Here is a 20,101-nt window from a genome sequence, read left to right on the forward strand (position 1 = left end):
CACCCGACTCTGGGGAAGCAGATAAAGGGCTTGACTGACAAAATCCCGAAGTATCCCTTTAACAGGTGCATTATGAATCATCACATCAATAGTAACGGATAGATCATGAAAAGCCTTTAGGCCTTTAAACTACTTAAGATCAAATAAACCAACACAGTACAGACTGCCAAAAACACTTATTCCAAACAGATAGAATTTCAATTTTATTCAGTGAGTCAGTTTGCGTAAGACAGTATGCATCCCCAAATGGCACACTATTCCCTTTAAAGTACACAACTTTGACTAGGGTCCATAGGGCTTTGGTCAAAATGAGCGCACTATAAAAGGGAACAGTGTGTAATTTGGGGTGCAGTCAGCATCAATAGAGCAACCTTCAGCATCAGGATGAAACCAGCTCCACGCTGACAGTATACCGACAGATAGCCCCAGGTCTGATTTGTGGACTACTTTCTGCAGTGACCAATTTTCCTTGAAATGAATCTAGCTGAGTAGTACGCTCTGTGAATGACTCAACAGAATGACTGCAAAGGACACTGATGGATATTGTGTATGTCAGGAATGAACAAATCTCTAAACAATTATCTCATTGTCAGACAGACAGACAGGACTGAGCCCTGAGAGACTGAGGGGGCGACAGTGTCATGTGTAGTTGTATTAAGACTTGACACTGTGGGTGCATTCCAATCCTCTCAAGCCCTTCTACATTTTTACTGATCTGAAATAAACAGACTTCTCCAGTAAAAAGAAGGAACAGAGCCACGTTTAGCCTATTGGCACTCTTCTACGTCCCAAATGGCACCCCAATCCCTTTGTAGTGCACTACTTTTGACCAAATCTCATAGGGCTCTGGTAAAAAAAAAGTAGTGCACTATATAGGGAATAGGGTTCCATTAGGGACGCACCCAGTAGCTTTAATGTACCTGCTGCTCCATGAGGGCCTTGCACCGGTCTGCCTCCTCCTGGTAGGTCAGGTGGATCTTGTCCCACTCGGCCTGGTAGAACACCCTGAGCCTCTCCTCCAGCTGGGCCAGCTCTGTGTGGTGCTGCTCCTGCATCGTCTGGAGCACGCCCTCCAATGCCCTACACACCTCATCCTTCTCCCGCTCCAACAACTCACACGAGCGGGCCGAGTTCACTGCAGGGTGCCAGTAGGATCCACAGCAGAGGGGAAATCATTTAGTTTTGTGGAACTGTATTTTCTAACGGGAAATGTGTTTGTCTCATATCTTATCAAAGAAGAACAGCATTAGATAAACAATCTAACAGTCTAACAAAGGGGCTGAGAAGGCTAGTGGGTTCAGCACTGAGACTCCAAGTCATGTGTGCCTGCAATCTCTTAGTTGTGCTTATTGGATTTCTTTATTTACATTTTTCAATGTGACATTTCATGGATGTTTATTTAAAGATGAAATAAATAAAAATGTCAATGACGGTAAATACATCAGAAATGGTCAGTTCTGAGAAAGGGGAAATAAGAGTATTGAAATTCACCCTGCGTGCACAGGGGCAAGTAAACACTTTGGGAACAACTGAACAGTAAAACTCGAGGCTCATGTTACGACATACAGCATTGGAAAGGCAAACGCATTTATAAAAATATAACCCAGTGCCCGCCTCTGGCTGACTGCAGAGCACACTGCCTTACCCAGTGCCCGCCTCTGGCTGACTACAGAGCACACTGCCTTACCCAGTGCCCGCCTCTGGCTGACTACAGAGCACACTGCCTTACCCAGTGCCCGCCTCTGGCTGACTACAGAGCACACTGCCTTACCCAGTGCCCGCCTCTGGCTGACTACAGAGCACACTGCCTTACCCAGTGCCCGCCTCTGGCTGACTACAGAGCACACTGCCTTACCCAGTGCCCGCCTCTGGCTGACTACAGAGCACACTGCCTTACCCAGTGCCCGCCTCTGGCTGACTACAGAGCACACTGCCTTACCCAGTGCCCGCCTCTGGCTGACTACAGAGCACACTGCCTTACCCAGTGCCCGCCTCTGGCTGACTACAGAGCACACTGCCTTACCCAGTGCCCGCCTCTGGCTGACTACAGAGCACACTGCCTTACCCAGTGCCCGCCTCTGGCTGACTACAGAGCACACTGCCTTACCCAGTGCCCGCCTCTGGCTGACTACAGAGCACACTGCCTTACCCAGTGCCCGCCTCTGGCTGACTACAGAGCACACTGCCTTACCCAGTGCCCGCCTCTGGCTGACTACAGAGCACACTGCCTTACCCAGTGCCCGCCTCTGGCTGACTACAGAGCACACTGCCTTACCCAGTGCCCGCCTCTGGCTGACTACAGAGCACACTGCCTTACCCAGTGCCCGCCTCTGGCTGACTACAGAGCACACTGCCTTACCCAGTGCCCGCCTCTGGCTGACTACAGAGCACACTGCCTTACCCAGTGCCCGCCTCTGGCTGACTACAGAGCACACTGCCTTACCCAGTGCCCGCCTCTGGCTGACTACAGAGCACACTGCCTTATTGGCAGTACAAAGACATACCCATGAGTTATCAAAAACACATTTTCACAATTGTCTGAAATCAGTGTCAAGTCCTTGGTATTTTTTTTATATTGACTCACTTCTGTCCTACTTGCAACATATGTCTGCTACAGTAGAACAGTACACCAGCTTTACAGTTTGAACATAGACAGTAGAAACAGCAGCATGTCCAACACAATGTACATGCTGCTGGGGGTACTGGAGGACTGGAGTTGGGAGACACTAATATAAACTAAGCAACAGACACACGGCTCTGGTGGGCCCTTGCGTGCTGTGCCACATTCCTGGTATAGACAGAACAGATGCCAGTGCCAGTGTCATGCCCAGCAGTTGGCCTTGCCAGCCCGTGAGGATTTACGTTGGCTGGCGATGACATAAGAGTGGCAGCTGTGTACAACAGGGTAGTATCTACTGTCTCCATGTGTAGCAGGTGACATACATATGGAGGTTGATCCCTGACACACAATCCTACCAGTATGAACAGAATAGCTCAATAGCTCTCGATTTACAAGTGGGCAGGGATGGATGGGTATTAAAGGCTACTTCCAGCTGTTGGTGCAATAGAAATCATTCTAATTCTATGCTTGGTGCCCTTCTGCAGGCACGTGTCAGAATATGAATCTTCTTATGCAATATGTTTAATGGTGGCAACCTTCCTAGATGTACAATAGGAGCTCTATGGCAACCTTCATAAAACAAGACATGTTCACTACAGTGATTAGATGGGATTCACACGTTAAAAGGATTGGGGAAGTGAACGTTTCAGGAGAAAGGGGAATTTGAGGTTCTTGATCATGTGTACCAGTCAGCCATGTCGTCCATCTAGAACTACGTCTCAGGAAAAAATGCCAAGCAGACGGTTTCTACCCGATGAGACAAACAGCTAAACATAAATCAAATGTAAAGAACCAGCTCCAGCCTACAGTACAGAAAAGACATGTCTAGGATAGGGGACCCTGACAAGTGAGGCTGTGGTTGTTACACAGATGGTATATCACCCTGGGAGCCAGGGAACTGGCTCTGGTGATTCTGCAACTATGGGCACCTTTGGCATTTTTTAAAATCACACAAAATTTGATTTTACTCGATTTTCACAAAACATCTTTAGCATTCTATTTTAGTTTAAAGCATAATGGGTTTTGGAATATTTGGTTTATCCGTCTATAGGATACTACCACATTAATTATTTAAATTCCTTAAACCATAAATACTGGCCTGCACTGGCTGTGATTGTATACCTGCATGTAAGCTACCATCAACAATGCAATTTCTAGTTGAAATTGTTATACGTTTATCTTTTTTCCAGTAGTTACAGTATATTGGGAACAAGTGTGTTACACTTGAAGTACAATTGAAGTCAGAAGTTTACATATATCTTAGCCAAATACATTTAAACTCAGTTTCACAATTCCTGACATTTAATCCTAGTAAAAATTCCCTGTCTTAGGTCAGTTAGGATTACCACTTTATTTTAAGAATGTGAAATGTCAGAATAATAGAGAATGATTTATTTCAGCTTTTATTTATTTCGTCACATTCCCAGTGGGTCAGAAGTTTTACATACAGTCAATTAGTATTTGGTAGCATTGCATTTAAATTGTTTAACTTGGGTCAAACGTTCCAGGTAGCCTTCCACAAGCTTCCCACAATAAGTTGGGTGAATTTTGGCCCATTCCTCCTGACAGAGCTGGTGTAACAGTCAGGCTTGTAGGCCTCCTTACTCACACACGCTTTTTCAGTTCTGCCCATACATTTTCTATACGAATGAGGTCAGGGCTTTGTGATGGCCACTCCAATACCTTGACTTTGTTACTTAAGCCATTTTGCCCCAACTTTGGAAGTATGCTTGGGGTCAATGCCATTTATTTTGTGAAGTGCACCAGCCCTCCTGCAACAAAGCACCCCCACAACATGATGCTGCCACCCCCGTGCTTCACGGTTGGGATGGTGTTCTTCAGCTTGGAAGCCTCCCCCTTTTTCCTCCAAACATAACGATGGTCATTATGGCCAAACAGTTCTATTTTTGTTTCATCAGACCAGAGGACATTTCTCCAAAAAGTATGATCTTTGTCCCTATGTGCAGTTGCAAACCGTAGTCTGGCTTTTTTATGGAGGTTTTGGAGCAGTGGCTTCTTCCTTGCTGAGAGGCCTTTCAAGTTATGTCGATATAGGACTCGTTTTACTGTGGATATTGATACTTTTGTACCTGTTTCCTCCAGCATCTTCACAAGGTCCTTTGTTGTTGTTCTGGGATTGATTTGCACTTTTCGCACCAAAGTACATTCATCTCTTGGAGACAGAACGCGTCTCCTTCCTGAGCGGTATGACAGCTGCGTGGTCCCATTGTGTTTGTACTTGCTTACTATTGTATGAACGTGGTACCTTCAGGCATTTGGAAATTGCTCCCAAGGATGAACCAGATTTGTGGAGGTCTACAATTTGTTTTCTGAGGGCTGATTTCTTTTGATTTCCCCATGATGTCAAGCAAAGAGTCGTTGTTTGAAGATAGGCCTTGAAATACATCCACAGGTATACCTCCAATTGACTCAAATGACGTCAATTAGCCTATCAGAAAATTCTAAATCCATGACATTTTCTGGAATTTTCCAAGCTGTTTAAAGGCACAGTCAACTTAGTGTATGTAAACTTCTGACCCACTGGAATTGTGATACAATGATTTATAAGTGAAAATCGGTCTGTAAATAATTGTTGAAAAAACTACTTGTGTCAAGCACAAAGTAGTCCTAACCGACTTGCCAAAACTATAGTTTGTCAACAAGAAATTTGTGGAGTGGTTGAAAAACGAGTTTTAATGACTCCAACCTAAGTCTATGTAAACTTCCGACTTCAACTGTATGTGTACATTGTGGCGGTAATAGTAAATTGGACTAGTTAAAAATAAGTGGTTGGAAATGGATTATCATTGATTGCTATAAAGAAAGTAAAATATAATTTTGATAAGCAGTATTAAGCAGGGGTATTCCCATTGAAAAATAAGCTACTTCTGGTAATAACCTGGAAATAGTCATTACCGACATTTTGTTGTGATTATGGCAATTGGCAACATTTTGGGATTTCACTGCCAGGCCACAAGGTTTACTTGGTTAGTAGAATCAGCCATCATTTGTTAATTCCAACCACAACATAATGAGATATATAATTTCAAATAGAGGACAATCTAGATTAATTGGCTCAGTTGGTAGAGCACGGCGCTTGCAAAGCCAATGTTGTTGGTTCGATTCCCATGGGGGACCAGTTTGGAAAAAAAATATGAAAATGAATGCACTCACTACTCTAAAATCGCTTTGGATTAGAGCGTCTGCTAAATGCCTAAAATGTAAGAAATGTTTTTTGTTTTACCGACGTTGCGGTAATGACTCAGTATAAGCAATATTCAAAGTGACATTTCTTGGAGGTGGAGATATGATACTCTCCATGTCATATCCTTGTTCTCCACTTTCACTTGGCAGTTCTTTTGTGATTTGACGTAAAATGTTGACTTACCACTATAATTGTTCATTTTGTTCAGAGTGATGGTAATGAAGCAATACTGAGGCAACTATTTTGTGTAAAAAAAAGTAACAAATGGCTTACGCACATAATATTTATATAGTATCCATTTACTTTGACTCTTTCCAACAGGTGCGTTAAATATTTTAAAATGATAAAAATGTCTAAGTGTAATATATAGCATCATATCAAAAGTGTGGGAGTGAGAAGAAATAGAACCCCAGACCTACAGGGACAGAGCCCAAACAAACACATCAGGTTGAGCCCTGCACTCCACAGGCATGAAGTATAACAGGGGATATGGTCATAGGAGCCAGGCTAAATTCATCGCACTAAAACACACTGTAAAGGCCCATCTGGGGATTGGGGCTGAAGCCATATCTAAAAGTTACTGGTCTTGGATTCTTGTCAGGGTGATGGCTTTGAATGTGCCCCAATTCCAGCTACTAGGTGGTGAGGCAGGAAAAAAACTATGAAGCGCTAGTAATTTATATTGGTGAAGAGTTAATATGAAAGGATAGTATGTCATGTCATGAAACTGGAGGTGGCCCAAACAGACAATGCAGTACACTATAATTAGCCAGCTGCTGTGAGTGGAGTGGTGACATCATTGGGGGAGCAAGCCCATACTGGCTATGCAGAATACTGTCTGAGGGATGGGGTAAAGTATACCCTATTCCCAGGGCCTATACAGGGCTCTAGTCAAAAGTAGTGCACTTTATAGGAAATAGGGTGCCATTTGGGACGGAATCACTGACGGTAAGTGTTGGGCTCAGGATAAATGCCTTGTGGTCTTTGCCTTCCTCCCCTCCCCCTGTACAGTACTACCATGTACCAACAACCCTAGTGGGTCTGTCTGTAGAACTGTCTGGGGGTCATTATCTATTAGAAGCTGATACACTGGGCTTAATGGGAAGGGGAGTCATGTGCTGGCCCCAAGGCTGAGGTACATTGTCTGACCACCAACATGGAGGGGTGGAGCCACACTATTCCCCAGTCAGACCCTTGCAGCCCCACAGGAACAGAACAGATAGACTTAATACAGGGCTGCAAACTGTTGAGGACACAAAAAGGTGAGGGGAAAAAAAAGTTCACATGGAAACGTAAAAAAAGATTGCTGTGAAGCGCAATAAAATATTTACAGAGAACAACAAGTACATTATACACATTTGATTAATCTCAATAATCCTAACTTTCCAAACAAACCACAATAGACAATAAATAGTGCCCACGGGTATGGGGAGTTTGGCTCGTTGGTGTGCCTACAAGGTTTAGCATGATGTCATGATCACCTCAGTCTCCCCAGACAGGAACACACAGAGCACTGGAACATCGGACCAATTCAGAGCTCAGTTTAGTTGTTCCAGGTTTTGGATTTCCCCACAGTTTTTCCCCTTCAGGTTTTGACTAAATAATCTCCTGTTTCTTTATAGAAAAACAACTAAATTCGATTTTCTAAGTCCACAACAATACTTATCAGGGGGTATTTTAAGGTCCAGGGACCCCCCCCCCCCCCCCCATCAACATTTTATTGTTTGTTTTTTTTAAATTACCATTTCTGCATGCTAACTGGCGACATAACACATAGGCACACAGAAACAGGCATTACAGGCATTACTTCAGAAAGTTGCAGGAAATACCCATCACTGATGCATTATTGTCATGAATTCACAGAAACCAATTTAACATCATTATTTTTTTTACCCCTTTTTCGTGGTATCCAATTGTTGTAGTAGCTACTACTATCTTGTCTCATCGCTACAACTCCCGTACGGGCTCGGGAGAGACGAAGGTTGAAAGTCATGGGTCCTCCGATACACAACCCAACCAAGCCGCACTGCTTCTTAACACAGCGCGCATCCAACCCGGAAGCCAGCCGCACCAATGCGCCGGAGGAAACACAGTGCACCTGGCCACCTTGGTTAGCGTGCACTGCGCCCGGCCCGCCACAGGAGTCGCTGGTGCGCAATGAGACAAGAATATCCCTAACAGCCTCTATGGGGGCCAGACACCAACCTAAAGAACCCTCAAGGGAACATGCTGCAGACACTCAGAACAGAGGCCGGGGCTAATAAAGCAGACACACACACTTCTATACTACGTCGGTTCTGGGCGTCCCATCCTCTCCTCGGTGGAGGACAGAACAAATTAACCAGGGAAGGAGGGGGAGAATCTAATTACAGGGCAGATAAGAGGCAAAGGGAATACATGCAATAGAAGAACTGTCTGATGACACTGCCACTGTTTGGCTTGTGACAGACTTAAGCTGCTTATTTCACTCAGTCATGGCAGCAATGTTTTTTTCTCCAAAAGATAGTCACAAAGATGGTTTCTGAGCTTCCTCCCCACACGCTGAAAACACAACATCACTGTCAAGGCAAAGCCCACGAGTTGTTCTTGGGTCTGAGCCTAGTGCTAAGGGTTGGGTCTGAGCCTAGTGCTAAGTGCTCTGACAAATAATAGCTGCACAAACAAAACAAAGTAGCATTGAGCCCTATCTGTTTAATGTTAGCCGTAGTGATAGCTTAAGTAAACGTCCTGAATCCTGACATTATACACTGACCCAAGATCAGTGTCTAGGGGACACGTCAATACTTCACTAAGTATTGACGTGTCCCCTAGACACTGATCTTGGGTCAGTGTATAATTTATCCCACTAATGGTTAAGGTTAGGAGAGGGAGGAGAAGCTGATTCTAGATCTGTACCTAGGGGAAAGTTAACCCCGAAGCGGTTAGGGTTGTCTCTGTGGTGACCTTACTTACCGAGCTCTCCCTTCAAGGTCATCAGTTCCTGGGACAGGTCCCTGCGCTGCTTAATGACCTCATCATGCTGGGAAACAAACACACTGTTAGTGGTCATTTAAACTCAGTTTGGGGCTTTGGTTCGCTGGCACACTGCAACAGGCTTGAGCCCCACACACACACACAATTCAGTAAGAAGAACCTAAAAAATGTCATTCGTATAACAGCTTTCAATTCAATATCCTTTTGAATACGAGACGGTCATTTTAGATGCACACAGACGCACATTGTTGATTCATGACAAGCACTTCTGGGATAAATCCAATGACAGTAACAGCTTCATTAGTGTACAAGACCTCTCCATCTCAACTTCATTTCATTAACAGGATATTGAGCCAAATAGCACAGTTATATTGCTCCTCAGCTAACAAATGCAACACATTGAGAAAACATGTCAGGCAAAGCCCCCTCCCCCCAACCCCTATGCAACTGAGCTGAGACAGAAACCCTAACACCCATTCTCTCTACCCCCAGCTATTTGACATTCTCCTCTTTCTACTTCCCCCTACTCGCTCTCTCTCTCCCTCTCCCCATCTTTACAGAGGCTGCCCTAGCTGCAGTGCTCCTCCCAAACTGACGCAGAGGGAATCCCCCACTAACCGGTCTTATACTCCTCAACAAATCCACCGGACACAGCACTAACTGAGGACCACAGGCCCTGATACTGTCCTGGAACAATCTCCCTCAGAGAAGAAGGATAACAGAACACAAAAAATAGACAGAGGCTAATGAGTCAGGCACAGAAAAGACAAGTCAAATAAAAAATTGTATCCTCTAATGAAGGGTCAGTGAGACACAGAGTTAGCAGAGTCAGTCCTGTCACCTGCTCCCCATCCCCATTACAGACAGAGTAGAACAAAAGATAGAAGTCCTTTACCCGGTCTCCAGAGCAGGGAGGGCTAAGGCACGCTCTGCTCCCTGAGCAGCCCATGGTCCAGCCTCAGGGAGTCTCCCCCAGGCTACAGAGGCCCAGCACACCAAGACACAAATGACAGCAGCACAGGTGGACACCACCTCCACACACACTCCTCTCTAGGACTGCTCCAACTACATCTGACTGAGGCACTACTGAAAACGGCACTCCATTGGCCCTGCTATCTGAGTGCTGAGAGCTTTACCATATTCTCCCTAAGAGAGCGACAGACTGCAGAATGGGACAACCTCCTCACAGCTGAGCGGAGGTCACTTTAAGGTGGTGGTAGTAGCAGGCAGCAGTGGTAAAAGGCAGAGCGGAGCAAATAAGATAGGGTGTGTCAAAAAAGGCACTCATTTCCCTTTATAGTGCACCGTATGGGCCCTGGTGAAAAGTAATGCACTACATAGGAAATAGGGTGCCATTTGGGACGCACACATACATAAAGGCCTCCTGACAATAGGCTGACAGAGAGGCATTTACACCTCACTGAGTAGCAGGAGAGGGCCTGGCTGTGCAGTGACCTTCCCAAGGGACGACACCAGAAGGGTTCATTACTACCACAACCCCTCCCCCCCTTCCTCCACCATACATTAAATCATTGTTTTTATATCATATTTCTATGCTATACCTCTAACATACAGTAGATTCAGTGCCAGCTAGATATAAGATCATTGGGACAGCATGACAGTGGGCTGGTAATGAATAAACTAGTATCATCATTGGGACAGCATGACAGTGGGCTGGTAATGAATAAACTAGTATCATTGGGACAGCATGACAGGGATGGTAATGAATAAACTAGTATCATCATTGGGACAGCATGACAGAGGGATGGTAATGAATGAAGTAGTATCATTATTGGGACAGCATGACAGAAAGCTGATAATTAATACATTTGCCTTTATCTCCTACTTCCAAGGATAAAGACAAATCATTATTGGTTTGTCTGCGGTGGACCCCACATGTAATCTTACTGAGGGTCTGATTTGTCAAACGCCTTTTCAGTTTAATTGAACAAATACACTGAGTGTACAAAACATTACGAGCACCTGCTCTTTCCATGACAGCTTGACAAGGTGAAAGCTATGATCCCTTATTGATGTCACCTGTTAAATCCACTTCAGAACAGTGTAGATGAAGGGGAGGAGACAGGTTAAAGAAGGATTTTTAATCCTCAAGACAATTGAGACATGGATTGTGTATGTGTGTCATTCAAAGGGTGAATGGGCAAGACTTAAGTTCCTTTGAACGCTGTATTATTTAAGTGCCAAAAGATTTAAGTGCCTTTGAACGGGGTATGGTAGTAGGTGCCAGGTGCACCGGTTTGAGTGTCAAGAACTGCAACGCTGCTGGGTTTTTCCATGCTCAACAGTTTCTTGTGTGTACCCACCACCCAAAGGACTTCAAGCCAACTTGACAATTGTGGGAAGCATTGGAGTCAACATGGGCCAGCATCCCTGTGGAATGCTTTCGACACCTTGTAGTCTATGGCCTGATGAATTTAGGCTGTTCAGAGGGGAAAATGGGGTGCGACTCAATATTAGGAAGGTGTTCCTAATGTTTTGTACACTCAGTGTATGTGAGCACTTCATGTCATTTGGAGGACACGCTACCCTCGTCTCTGAATGTCTACATTTCCCAGACCTCCACCATAATGATATCATACACAAGGTTTACAATGACCCTCCGCAAGATCAATAAAACCTCCAGTAATCAATCCACATTCAGATCTAATGGTCTGGAAATGTTATGTGAAAAAAACATACAGATGTAGGATCTTAATTTGATTACTCTTTTGTTGCTGAGAATTTGCAAACTTGTAGTGTATTTGAGTTAAAAAGACTTTGAGTCTTACGAGTTTGTAATTTCTATTTTGAAAATTCAGACTTGATTTGCCCTAAATAAAAAACCTCTACAAAAATGTCCATTAATTATAGTCCACATAATAATTCACATGTCCTTTTGCTGCAGGATAATTTTCCTGCTGTAGCAAACTGGCTCAAATTAAGACCCAACATCTGTAGCTACAAAGGAAGAGGAAGAAAGGGCAGGCAGACAAATGATCATAGAAAGGTCTGTAAAGTGGGGGACAATAATAATGGAGGGTTATTATCGAACATCCTTATTTAAAATAGTAATATTCTTTACATACAGTAATTAACATTCACTTTTGAATCCACCGCGGTCTCTTCTTCTACAGATACTACGGTAATCCATGTCCAGTGCTGGCAGGAATCAGCTAAACAGGTGATAAGAAACAGAACTCAACAACACACCACCTTTTCCAGTGTTTGGTTGTGGCTCGTAACCATATCAAGTCAACAGCTGGGAAATTCTCACACAGACATGGCAAGGCCCAACCTATTCCTAGCCTATTGACTGGCTAACAGATTCTAATACTGTACACAGTGTTCAGAAACAGACTGATTCCCCAACAGAACAAGTGCCACTCACAGCCTATTCATACACTCCCAATAGATCAAAGTGACATTGGACCATTGAGTCCTTGTAATGATAATTAAACAAGGCAATATGACATACTGATAACACCCACATACTGAACCTGTTGAAACCTGACAATAGATCTCTAATGAGGATACCATTGACTTCCGATGAGAGTGCAGGAGCTAGTGATTGTCACTGTGTCAGAGAGGGGGACAGAGGGAGCTGAGACAGCTGCTGTACCACCACCACAGACACCAGGAACTCTGCTGTTTTTCTGCCGGTTCAGATAATCACTTTCACAGCCCGTCCACCGTCCATCCAAACAGAAGGACCCGAGTCCAACTTTAGAGACTGGAGATACCACGGAGACGGAATGTAGTGTGTGTGTGTGTTTGGAAAGTAACTCTTGAAATCATCGACATCTTTGGAACAAGGAGCTCGTCTAACTGACAGAGCTTAAACAGAACAATAAGCATTTAACCTCAATGTATTTCATCAGTGTTTTGACAGCAGTCTGGTGATAAAGAAAGCCCTTCTATCTGTCAACTGTCCCAGTCTCTGTCCCTTTCCTAAATCACTCTACACATGCATTCTAAACTTTCAACAAATGGAATGTAGCCATGTTCTGACATGTACTGCCAGGGTTCTCGAGATGGTCCCTCAAACAGTTAAGAGGGGGGAGTCAGCTAAAAATAATTTCACAAGAATGGTGCAAGTTTATCCAGAGTCCATATTTCTCCATCCACAAATGATGAAACTCTCCCTCTCTGGATTCTAAGTGACCACAGCAACAGAACTGTCAACACACCTCCAGTACTGGCTACTGCTGCCTAGAAAAACAACTTTGGACAATTGCAGGCATGTAGGCTACATTTATCCCAAGTCCAACGGGTGGATTCATTTTTGCCAATCAAGAGAAACAGGGTCTCTAAAATAGACAATGACAGCACACCCCTGGTTGATTCACCACACACCACTAATGTCCTATAGAAAGCTGAACATAAATACACGCATCCAAAATCCACTTTACACTAATGCTTACGGCATACGAGCACCCACAGATGCCGTAAATGATCACCCAGACGCATCCACAGTGTCTGGTTTGTATCAGGAGCTGAGCTCAGGGCCCGACTGGCAGTGATGTCAGATAAGGGGCCTCCGGGAGACAGGCCTAACAGACATGGGGTGAGTCCCGAATGGAACACCCTATTCCCTACATAGTGCAATACTTTTTCCCAGGGCCCATAGGGAAGAGCACTATGCAGGCGGGAATAGGGTGCCATTTGAGACACAGCCATGACCTCTACCTCACTGTATCAACCCCAGTCTGACAACAGCCAGAACCAGAGACAGGTCCATGTAACTGATATTCCCTTCTCTGTGAAGAAAGAAACAGCGAGCATAAAAACTAATAAACTGCTAATGAATAACTCATTTGGAAGTGACGATTAGAAATAATCTCTGTACCAGGATCAGTCTCAGTGCAGTTTCTCATGGACAGTGAATGATATAGGAGTCAGCACTATGTTGTTATTGATGAAGAGGGGAGAGCGGAAGTCTCAACCTCAGCAGGCTGATAATTACTGTCACCATCACTGAGAAACACAGCAGTCACCCAGTGTTTAAGACCTTAACCAGGCAGCAGGGATAATGAAGGGGGAAGAAAAACACGTGCATTTGGAGGCAAAGGGGCTTTGGCAAGTCAGCCATTTCCTCAAAAGGACCTGTGGTAGCCTCTCAGATGGTACCCTATTCCCTTTATAGTGCACTACCCTATAGTAGAGGTGGACTATAGAGGGAAGAGAGTGCATTTAAGGACACAGCCCTGTAACTCTAGTGAACTACTGCCTTTATCTAATACTGTAGACTACAGTCCTAGTCTAACATGGAAATGTATAGGTGAAAGGTCAAATAATATGGTAGTATAAATGATAGTGTAAGCTGAAAGCCTTGAAAGGTCACATGACAGTGCTGAGAGCAAATGGTCAGTCCTCTCCTGAGGAAGCTTGTCACTTCATACACTGTCGTTGTTGAGTGTGTGTGTGCGCGTGCGTATGATAAGATAAATGTATAGAGGACTTTAAATCTTTTTGTTTTTCAATATTTGAAAAACTTCAACGCACTAGTACAACATTTTCTGAAGCAAGGCCGAATCTAAAGTTAGTTTGCACTAATCTGGCCAAGGTTAAGTGAAATGCACTACATGACCAAAAGTATGTGGAAACCTGCTCGTCAAACATCTCATTCCAAAATCATTGGCATTAATATGTAGTTGGTCCCCCCTTTGCTGCTATAACATCCTCCACTCTTCTAGGAAGGCTTTCCACTAGATGTTGGAACATTGCTGAGGGGACTTGCTTCCATTCAGCCACAAGAACATTAGTGAAGTTGGGCACTGATGTTGGGTGATTAGTCCTGGCTTACAGTCGGCGTTACAATTCATCCTAAAGGTGTTCGATGGGGTTAAGGTCAGAGCTCTGTGCAGGTCAGTCAAGTTCTTCCACACCGATCTTGACAAACCATTTCTGTATGGACCTCGCTTTGTGCACAGGGGCATTATGCTGAAAAAGGAAAGGGCCTTCCCCAAACTGTTGCCACAAAGTTGGAAGTGCAGAATCGTCTAGGATGTCATTGTATGCTGTAGCATTAAGATTTCCCTTCAATGGAACTAAGGGAACCTAGCCTGAATCATGAAAAACAGCCCCAGACCATTATTCCACCTCCACCAAACCTTACAGTTGGCACTATGCATTTGGGCAGGTAGCGTTCTCCTGGCATCCGCCAACCCCAGATTCATCCATCGGACTGCCAGATGGTGAAGCGTGATTTATCACTCCAGAGAACGCGTTTCCACTGCTCAAGAGTCCAATGGCGGTGAGCTTTACACCACTCCAGCCGACGCTTGGCATTGTGCATGGTGATCTTAGGCTGGTGTGAGCCTGCTCGGCCATGGAAACCCATTTTATGAAGCTCTCGACGAACAGTCCTTGTGCTGACGTTGCTTCCAGCAGCAGTTTGGAACTCGGTAGTGAATGTTGTGCTGACGTTGCTTCCAGAAGCAGTTTGGAACTCGGTAGTGAATGTTGTGCTGACGTTGCTTCCAGCAGCAGTTTGGAACTCGGTAGTGAATGTTGTGCTGACGTTGCTTCCAGAAGCAGTTTGGAACTCGGTAGTGAATGTTGTGCTGACGTTGCTTCCAGAAGCAGTTTGATACTCGGTAGTGAATGTTGTGCTGACGTTGCTTCCAGAAGCAGTTTGGAACTCGGTAGTGAATGTTGTGCTGACGTTGCTTCCAGCAGCAGTTTGGAACTCGGTAGTGAATGTTGTGCTGGCGTTGCTTCCAGAAGCAGTTTGGAACTCGGTAGTGAATGTTGTGCTGACGTTGCTTCCAGAAGCAGTTTGGAACTCGGTAGTGAATGTTGCAACCGAGGAGACGTTTTTTACTGGCTATGCCTTTCAGCACTCGGCAGTTCTGTTTTGTGAGCTTGTGTGGCCTACCAATTCACAGCTGAGACGTTGCTCCTAGTTGACCGGGGCAGCTCTAGCAGGGCTGAAATTTGACAAACTGACTTGTTAGAAATGTGGTATCCTATGACGGTGCCACGTTAAATGTCACTGAGCTCTTCAGCAAGGCCATTCTACTGCCAATGTTTCTCTATGGAGATTGCATGGCTGTGTGCTCGATTTTATACACCTGTCAGCAACAGGTGTGGCTTAAATAGCCAAATCCACTCATTTGAAGGGGGGTCCACATACTTTTGCATATATAGTGAAGCTATGTATCCCAGCAGGGTCTGATAGTGGCTGTTTTTACACTGTGTTTATGGAGACGGACTGGAAATCGAATGAAAACATGCCAGTGACATCACCCAGTATACCGTCGGAGCAGACGCTCCTACTAGCCCCTTGCTACTAACTTTAAACGTCGTGTCGCTAGCGTAGTGGCGGCTTCCTTGTTCCATCTACTGCTGCCCCCTGGACACTATGATCACTTGGCTACATAGCTGATGCCTGCTGGACTGTCCATTAATCACGGTACTCCATTCTGTTAATTTTTTATCTGGCGGCGCCAGCCGCGAACTCAGACTCTGTGTGTAGTTAATCCGACCCTTTCTGCGTAGTCATCGCCATTTTACCTGCTGTTGCTGTGTTAGCTGATTAGCTGTTGTTGTCTCACCTGTTGTTTTAGCTAGCTCTCCCAATCAACACCTGCGATTACTTTATGCCTCGCTGTATGTCTCTCTCAAATATCAATATGCCTTGTATACTGTTGTTCAGGTTAGTTATCATTGTTTTAGTTTACAATGGACCCCCTAGTTCCACTCTTCATACCTCTGATACCTCCTTTGTCCCACCTCCCACACATGCAGTGATCTCACCCATTACAACCAGCATGTCCAGAGATACATCCTCTCTTATCATCACCCAGTGCCTGGGCTTACCTCCGCTGTACCCGCACCCCACCATACCCATGTCTGCGCATTATGCCCTGAATATACTCTACCACGCCCAGAAATCTGCTCATTTTATTCTTTGTCCCCATTGCTCTAGGTGACCAGTTTTGATAACCTTTAGCCGCACCCTCATTCTACTCCCTCTGTTCCGCGGGTGATGTGGAGGTAAACCCAGGCCCTGCTTGTCCCCAGGCACCCTCATTTGTTGACTTCTGTGACTGAAAAAGCCTTGGTTTCATACATGTCAACATCAGAAGCCTCCTCAAGTTTTACTCACTGCTTTAGCACACTCCGCCAACCCTGATGTCCTAGCTGTGTCTGAATCCTGGCTTAGGAAGGCCACCAAAATTTCTGAGATTTCCATACCCAACTATAAAATTTTCCGTCAAGATAGAACTGCAAAAGGGGGAGGAGTTGCAGTCTACTGCAGAGATAGCCTGCAAAGTAATGTCATACTTTACAGGTCCATACCCAAACAGTTCGAACTTCTAATTTTTAAAATGAATCTCTCCAGAAATAAGTCTCTCACTGTTGCTGCCTGCTACCGACCCCCCTCAGCTCCCAGCTGTGCCCTGGACACCATTTGTGAATTGATCGCCCCCCCATCTAGCTTCAGAGTTTGTTCTGTTAGGTGACCTAAACTGGGGTATGCTTAACACCCCGGCAGTCCTACAAGCTAAGCAAGATGCCCTCAATCTCACACAAATCATCAAGGAACCCACCAGGTACAACCCTAAATCTGTAAACAAGGGCACCCTCATAGACGTCATCCTGACCAACTGGCCCTCCAAATACACCTCTGCTGTCTTCAATCAGGATCTCAGCGATCACTGCCTCATTGCCTGTATCCGCTATGGGTCCGCAGTCAAACGACCACCCCTAATCACTGTCAAACGCTCCCGCGAGCAGGCCTTTCTAATCGACCTGGCCCGGGTATCCTGGAAGGATATTGACCTCATCCCGTCAGTTGAGGATGCCTGGGTATTCTTTAAAAGTAACTTCCTCACCATCTTAGATAAGCATGCTCCGTTCAAAAAATGCAGAACTAAGAACAGATATAGCCCTTGGTTTACTCCAGACCTGACTGCCCTCGACCAGCACAAAAACATCCTGTGGCAGACTGCAATAGCATCGAATAGTCCCTGCGATATGCAACTGTTCAGGGAAGTCAGGAACCAATACACGCAGTCAGTCAGGAAAGCAAAGGCTAGCTTTTTCAAGCAGAAATGTGCATCCTGTAGCTCTAACTCCCAAAAGTTCTGGGACACTAAAGTCCATGGAGAACAAGAGCACCACCTCCCAGCTGCCCACTGCACTGAGGCTAGGTAACATGGTCACCTCCAATAAATCCATGATAATCGAAAACTTCAACAAGCATTTCTCAATGGCTGGCCATGCCTTCCTCCTGGCTACTCCAACCTCGGCCAACAGCCCCCCCCCCCCCTCCCCCCCTGTATACTTCTGGCCCTTCCTTGGACACTGTGCTATCTAACCTCCAAACGAGCTTCAATGCCGTACAACACTCCTTCCGTGGCCTCCAACTGCTCTTAAACGCTAGTAAAACAAAATGCATGCTTTTCAACTGGATGCAGTTTATCACAGTGCCATCCGTTTTGTTACTAAAGCACCGTATACAACCCACCACTGCGACCTGTATGCTCTAGTCGGCTGGTCCTCGCTACATATTCGTCGCCAGACCCACTGGTTCCAGGTCATCTACAAGTCCATGCTAGGTAAAGCTCCGCCTTATCTCAGTTCACTGGTTACGATGGCAACACCCACCCGTAGCACATGCATCTCACTGATCATCCCTAAAGCCAACACCTCATTTGGATGCCTTTCCTTCCAGTTCTCTGCTACCTGTGACTGGAATGAATTGCAAAAATCGCTGAAGTTGGAGAATTATCTCCCTCACCAACTTTAAACATCTGCTATCTGAGCAGCTAACCGATCGCCGCAGCTGTACATAGTCCATCGGTAAATAGCCCACCCAATTTACCTACCTCATCCCCATACTGTTTTTATTTATTTACTTTTCTGCTCTTTTGCACACCAGTATCTCTACCTGCACATGACCATCTGATCATTTATCACTCCAGTGTTAATCTGCTAAATTGTAATTATTCGCCTACCTCCTCTTTTTTTCCCCCACTGTGTTATTGACTTGTTTATTGTTTACTCCATGTGTAACTCTGTGTTGTTGTCTGTTCACACTGCTATGCTTTATCTTGGCCAGGTCGCAGTTGTAAATGAGAACTTGTTCTCAACTAGCCTACCTGGTTAAATAAAGGTGTTCTCAACTAGCCTACCTGGTTAAATAAAGGTGTTCTCAACTAGCCTACCTGGTTAAATAAAGGTGAAATAAAATATACTGTAAGGGTAGAAGAAACACAGCATACTATGTATTAGTATTGACCTGAAAAGACTATTTGGCCAAGAGTTCTACAAATATTTGTTAAACTGTACTCAATTGTATAGCCTAAGCATGTGTTCATATGAGATTTTGTATGAAGTGCTATATAAAATCTATTATAATAATAATAATAATAATAATAATAATAATAATAATAATAATAATAATAATAATAATAATAATGCCTCTAGTATGAGCATAACTTGTGCTGCAGCAACCAACATGGAGGGTGGTGGCTGGGTGGGCTGGTCTGGGTAGTATTGTGAGCCAGGGAGAGGAGAGTTATGATAAGGATAGGATAAGCTCATCTGTAGTACACTGTGGTAAGATGTCATTTCTCTACTTCCAATGATAACCATGAGAACGGAAACAAAAACAAACAGTGAGCTGAACACTCACACACCCAGTTCATACCGATCAAGAGCTGTGACCAAGCAGCGTGAGCAACATGATTAAGAACCAATGTAATCTAATGTCCTAAATTACACTAGTTTCTCAATGTTTCCAATTCTATTAGTATAAAAAGCAACAATAACACCCGTACCAGAATTGAGTGTCTAAGTGTATGGTTAAGACATCCATACAGAAACATTAAAGAAAAAAGGTATGCTTCCTACCTCTGCCAGGGTCTGCTGCAGCACCACAACAATGGCCTCAAATTTGCAGTTACTTGCGGCCAGGAGTCCCTGGAGCTGATGGAGGCTCTGGTTCTTCCTCTCACACGGTGCCCGGTAGCTCTCCATGCCCCCCGCTCTTCCCTCCGCCAGCACCAGGTCTGGATGCCCATCCCTCTGGGGCGGCAGTGGCGCTGGTGACTGCTGTTGAGGCTGTGGGTGGCTCCGTGGTGTCGCCCTCGGTCTGTTCTTGTCCACTACAAGAGAACATCCACCGTTCAGCGTTGTTACAACATTCAGCATCATCATTCCCCCCTCCATGATCCCTGTGGCTGGGTAGATGACTAGCTACAGTAGCACCGCATAAACTCCAGCCTGAGACTGCTACCAGTCTAGCTCCAGCCTCCAGAGAAAGACAGACCGAGACTACTACCAGTCTAGCT

The 20,101-nt window shown here is 45.0% G+C and overlaps 1 protein-coding gene across 10 annotated transcripts in view; it reads right to left on the bottom strand.

The window, feature by feature from the left end:
* Positions 1 to 20,101, bottom strand: part of mtus1a (microtubule associated tumor suppressor 1a) — a 60,444-nt gene that overhangs the window by 6,324 nt on the left and 34,019 nt on the right. For 9 of the 10 annotated variants that reach the window (XR_005041207.1, XM_021583495.2, XM_021583496.2 and 6 more), the window contains 3 exons: positions 19,662 to 19,915; positions 8,778 to 8,844; positions 921 to 1,135 (listed from right to left, as the gene is read on the bottom strand). Coding sequence is in view for 9 of the 10 variants with exons in the window: in XM_021583495.2 (XP_021439170.2) it covers positions 921 to 1,135; positions 8,778 to 8,844; positions 19,662 to 19,915 (536 nt within the window). In the remaining variant the exon portion in view is untranslated. Of the gene's footprint in view, positions 1 to 920; positions 1,136 to 8,777; positions 8,845 to 9,693; positions 9,890 to 19,661; positions 19,916 to 20,101 lie in introns of those variants that run through there. The other variant, XM_021583501.2, reaches the window with a different exon arrangement.

The sequence above is a fragment of the Oncorhynchus mykiss genome, chromosome 31 (genome assembly GCF_013265735.2).
Source record: "Oncorhynchus mykiss isolate Arlee chromosome 31, USDA_OmykA_1.1, whole genome shotgun sequence".
NCBI lineage: Eukaryota > Metazoa > Chordata > Actinopteri > Salmoniformes > Salmonidae > Oncorhynchus > Oncorhynchus mykiss.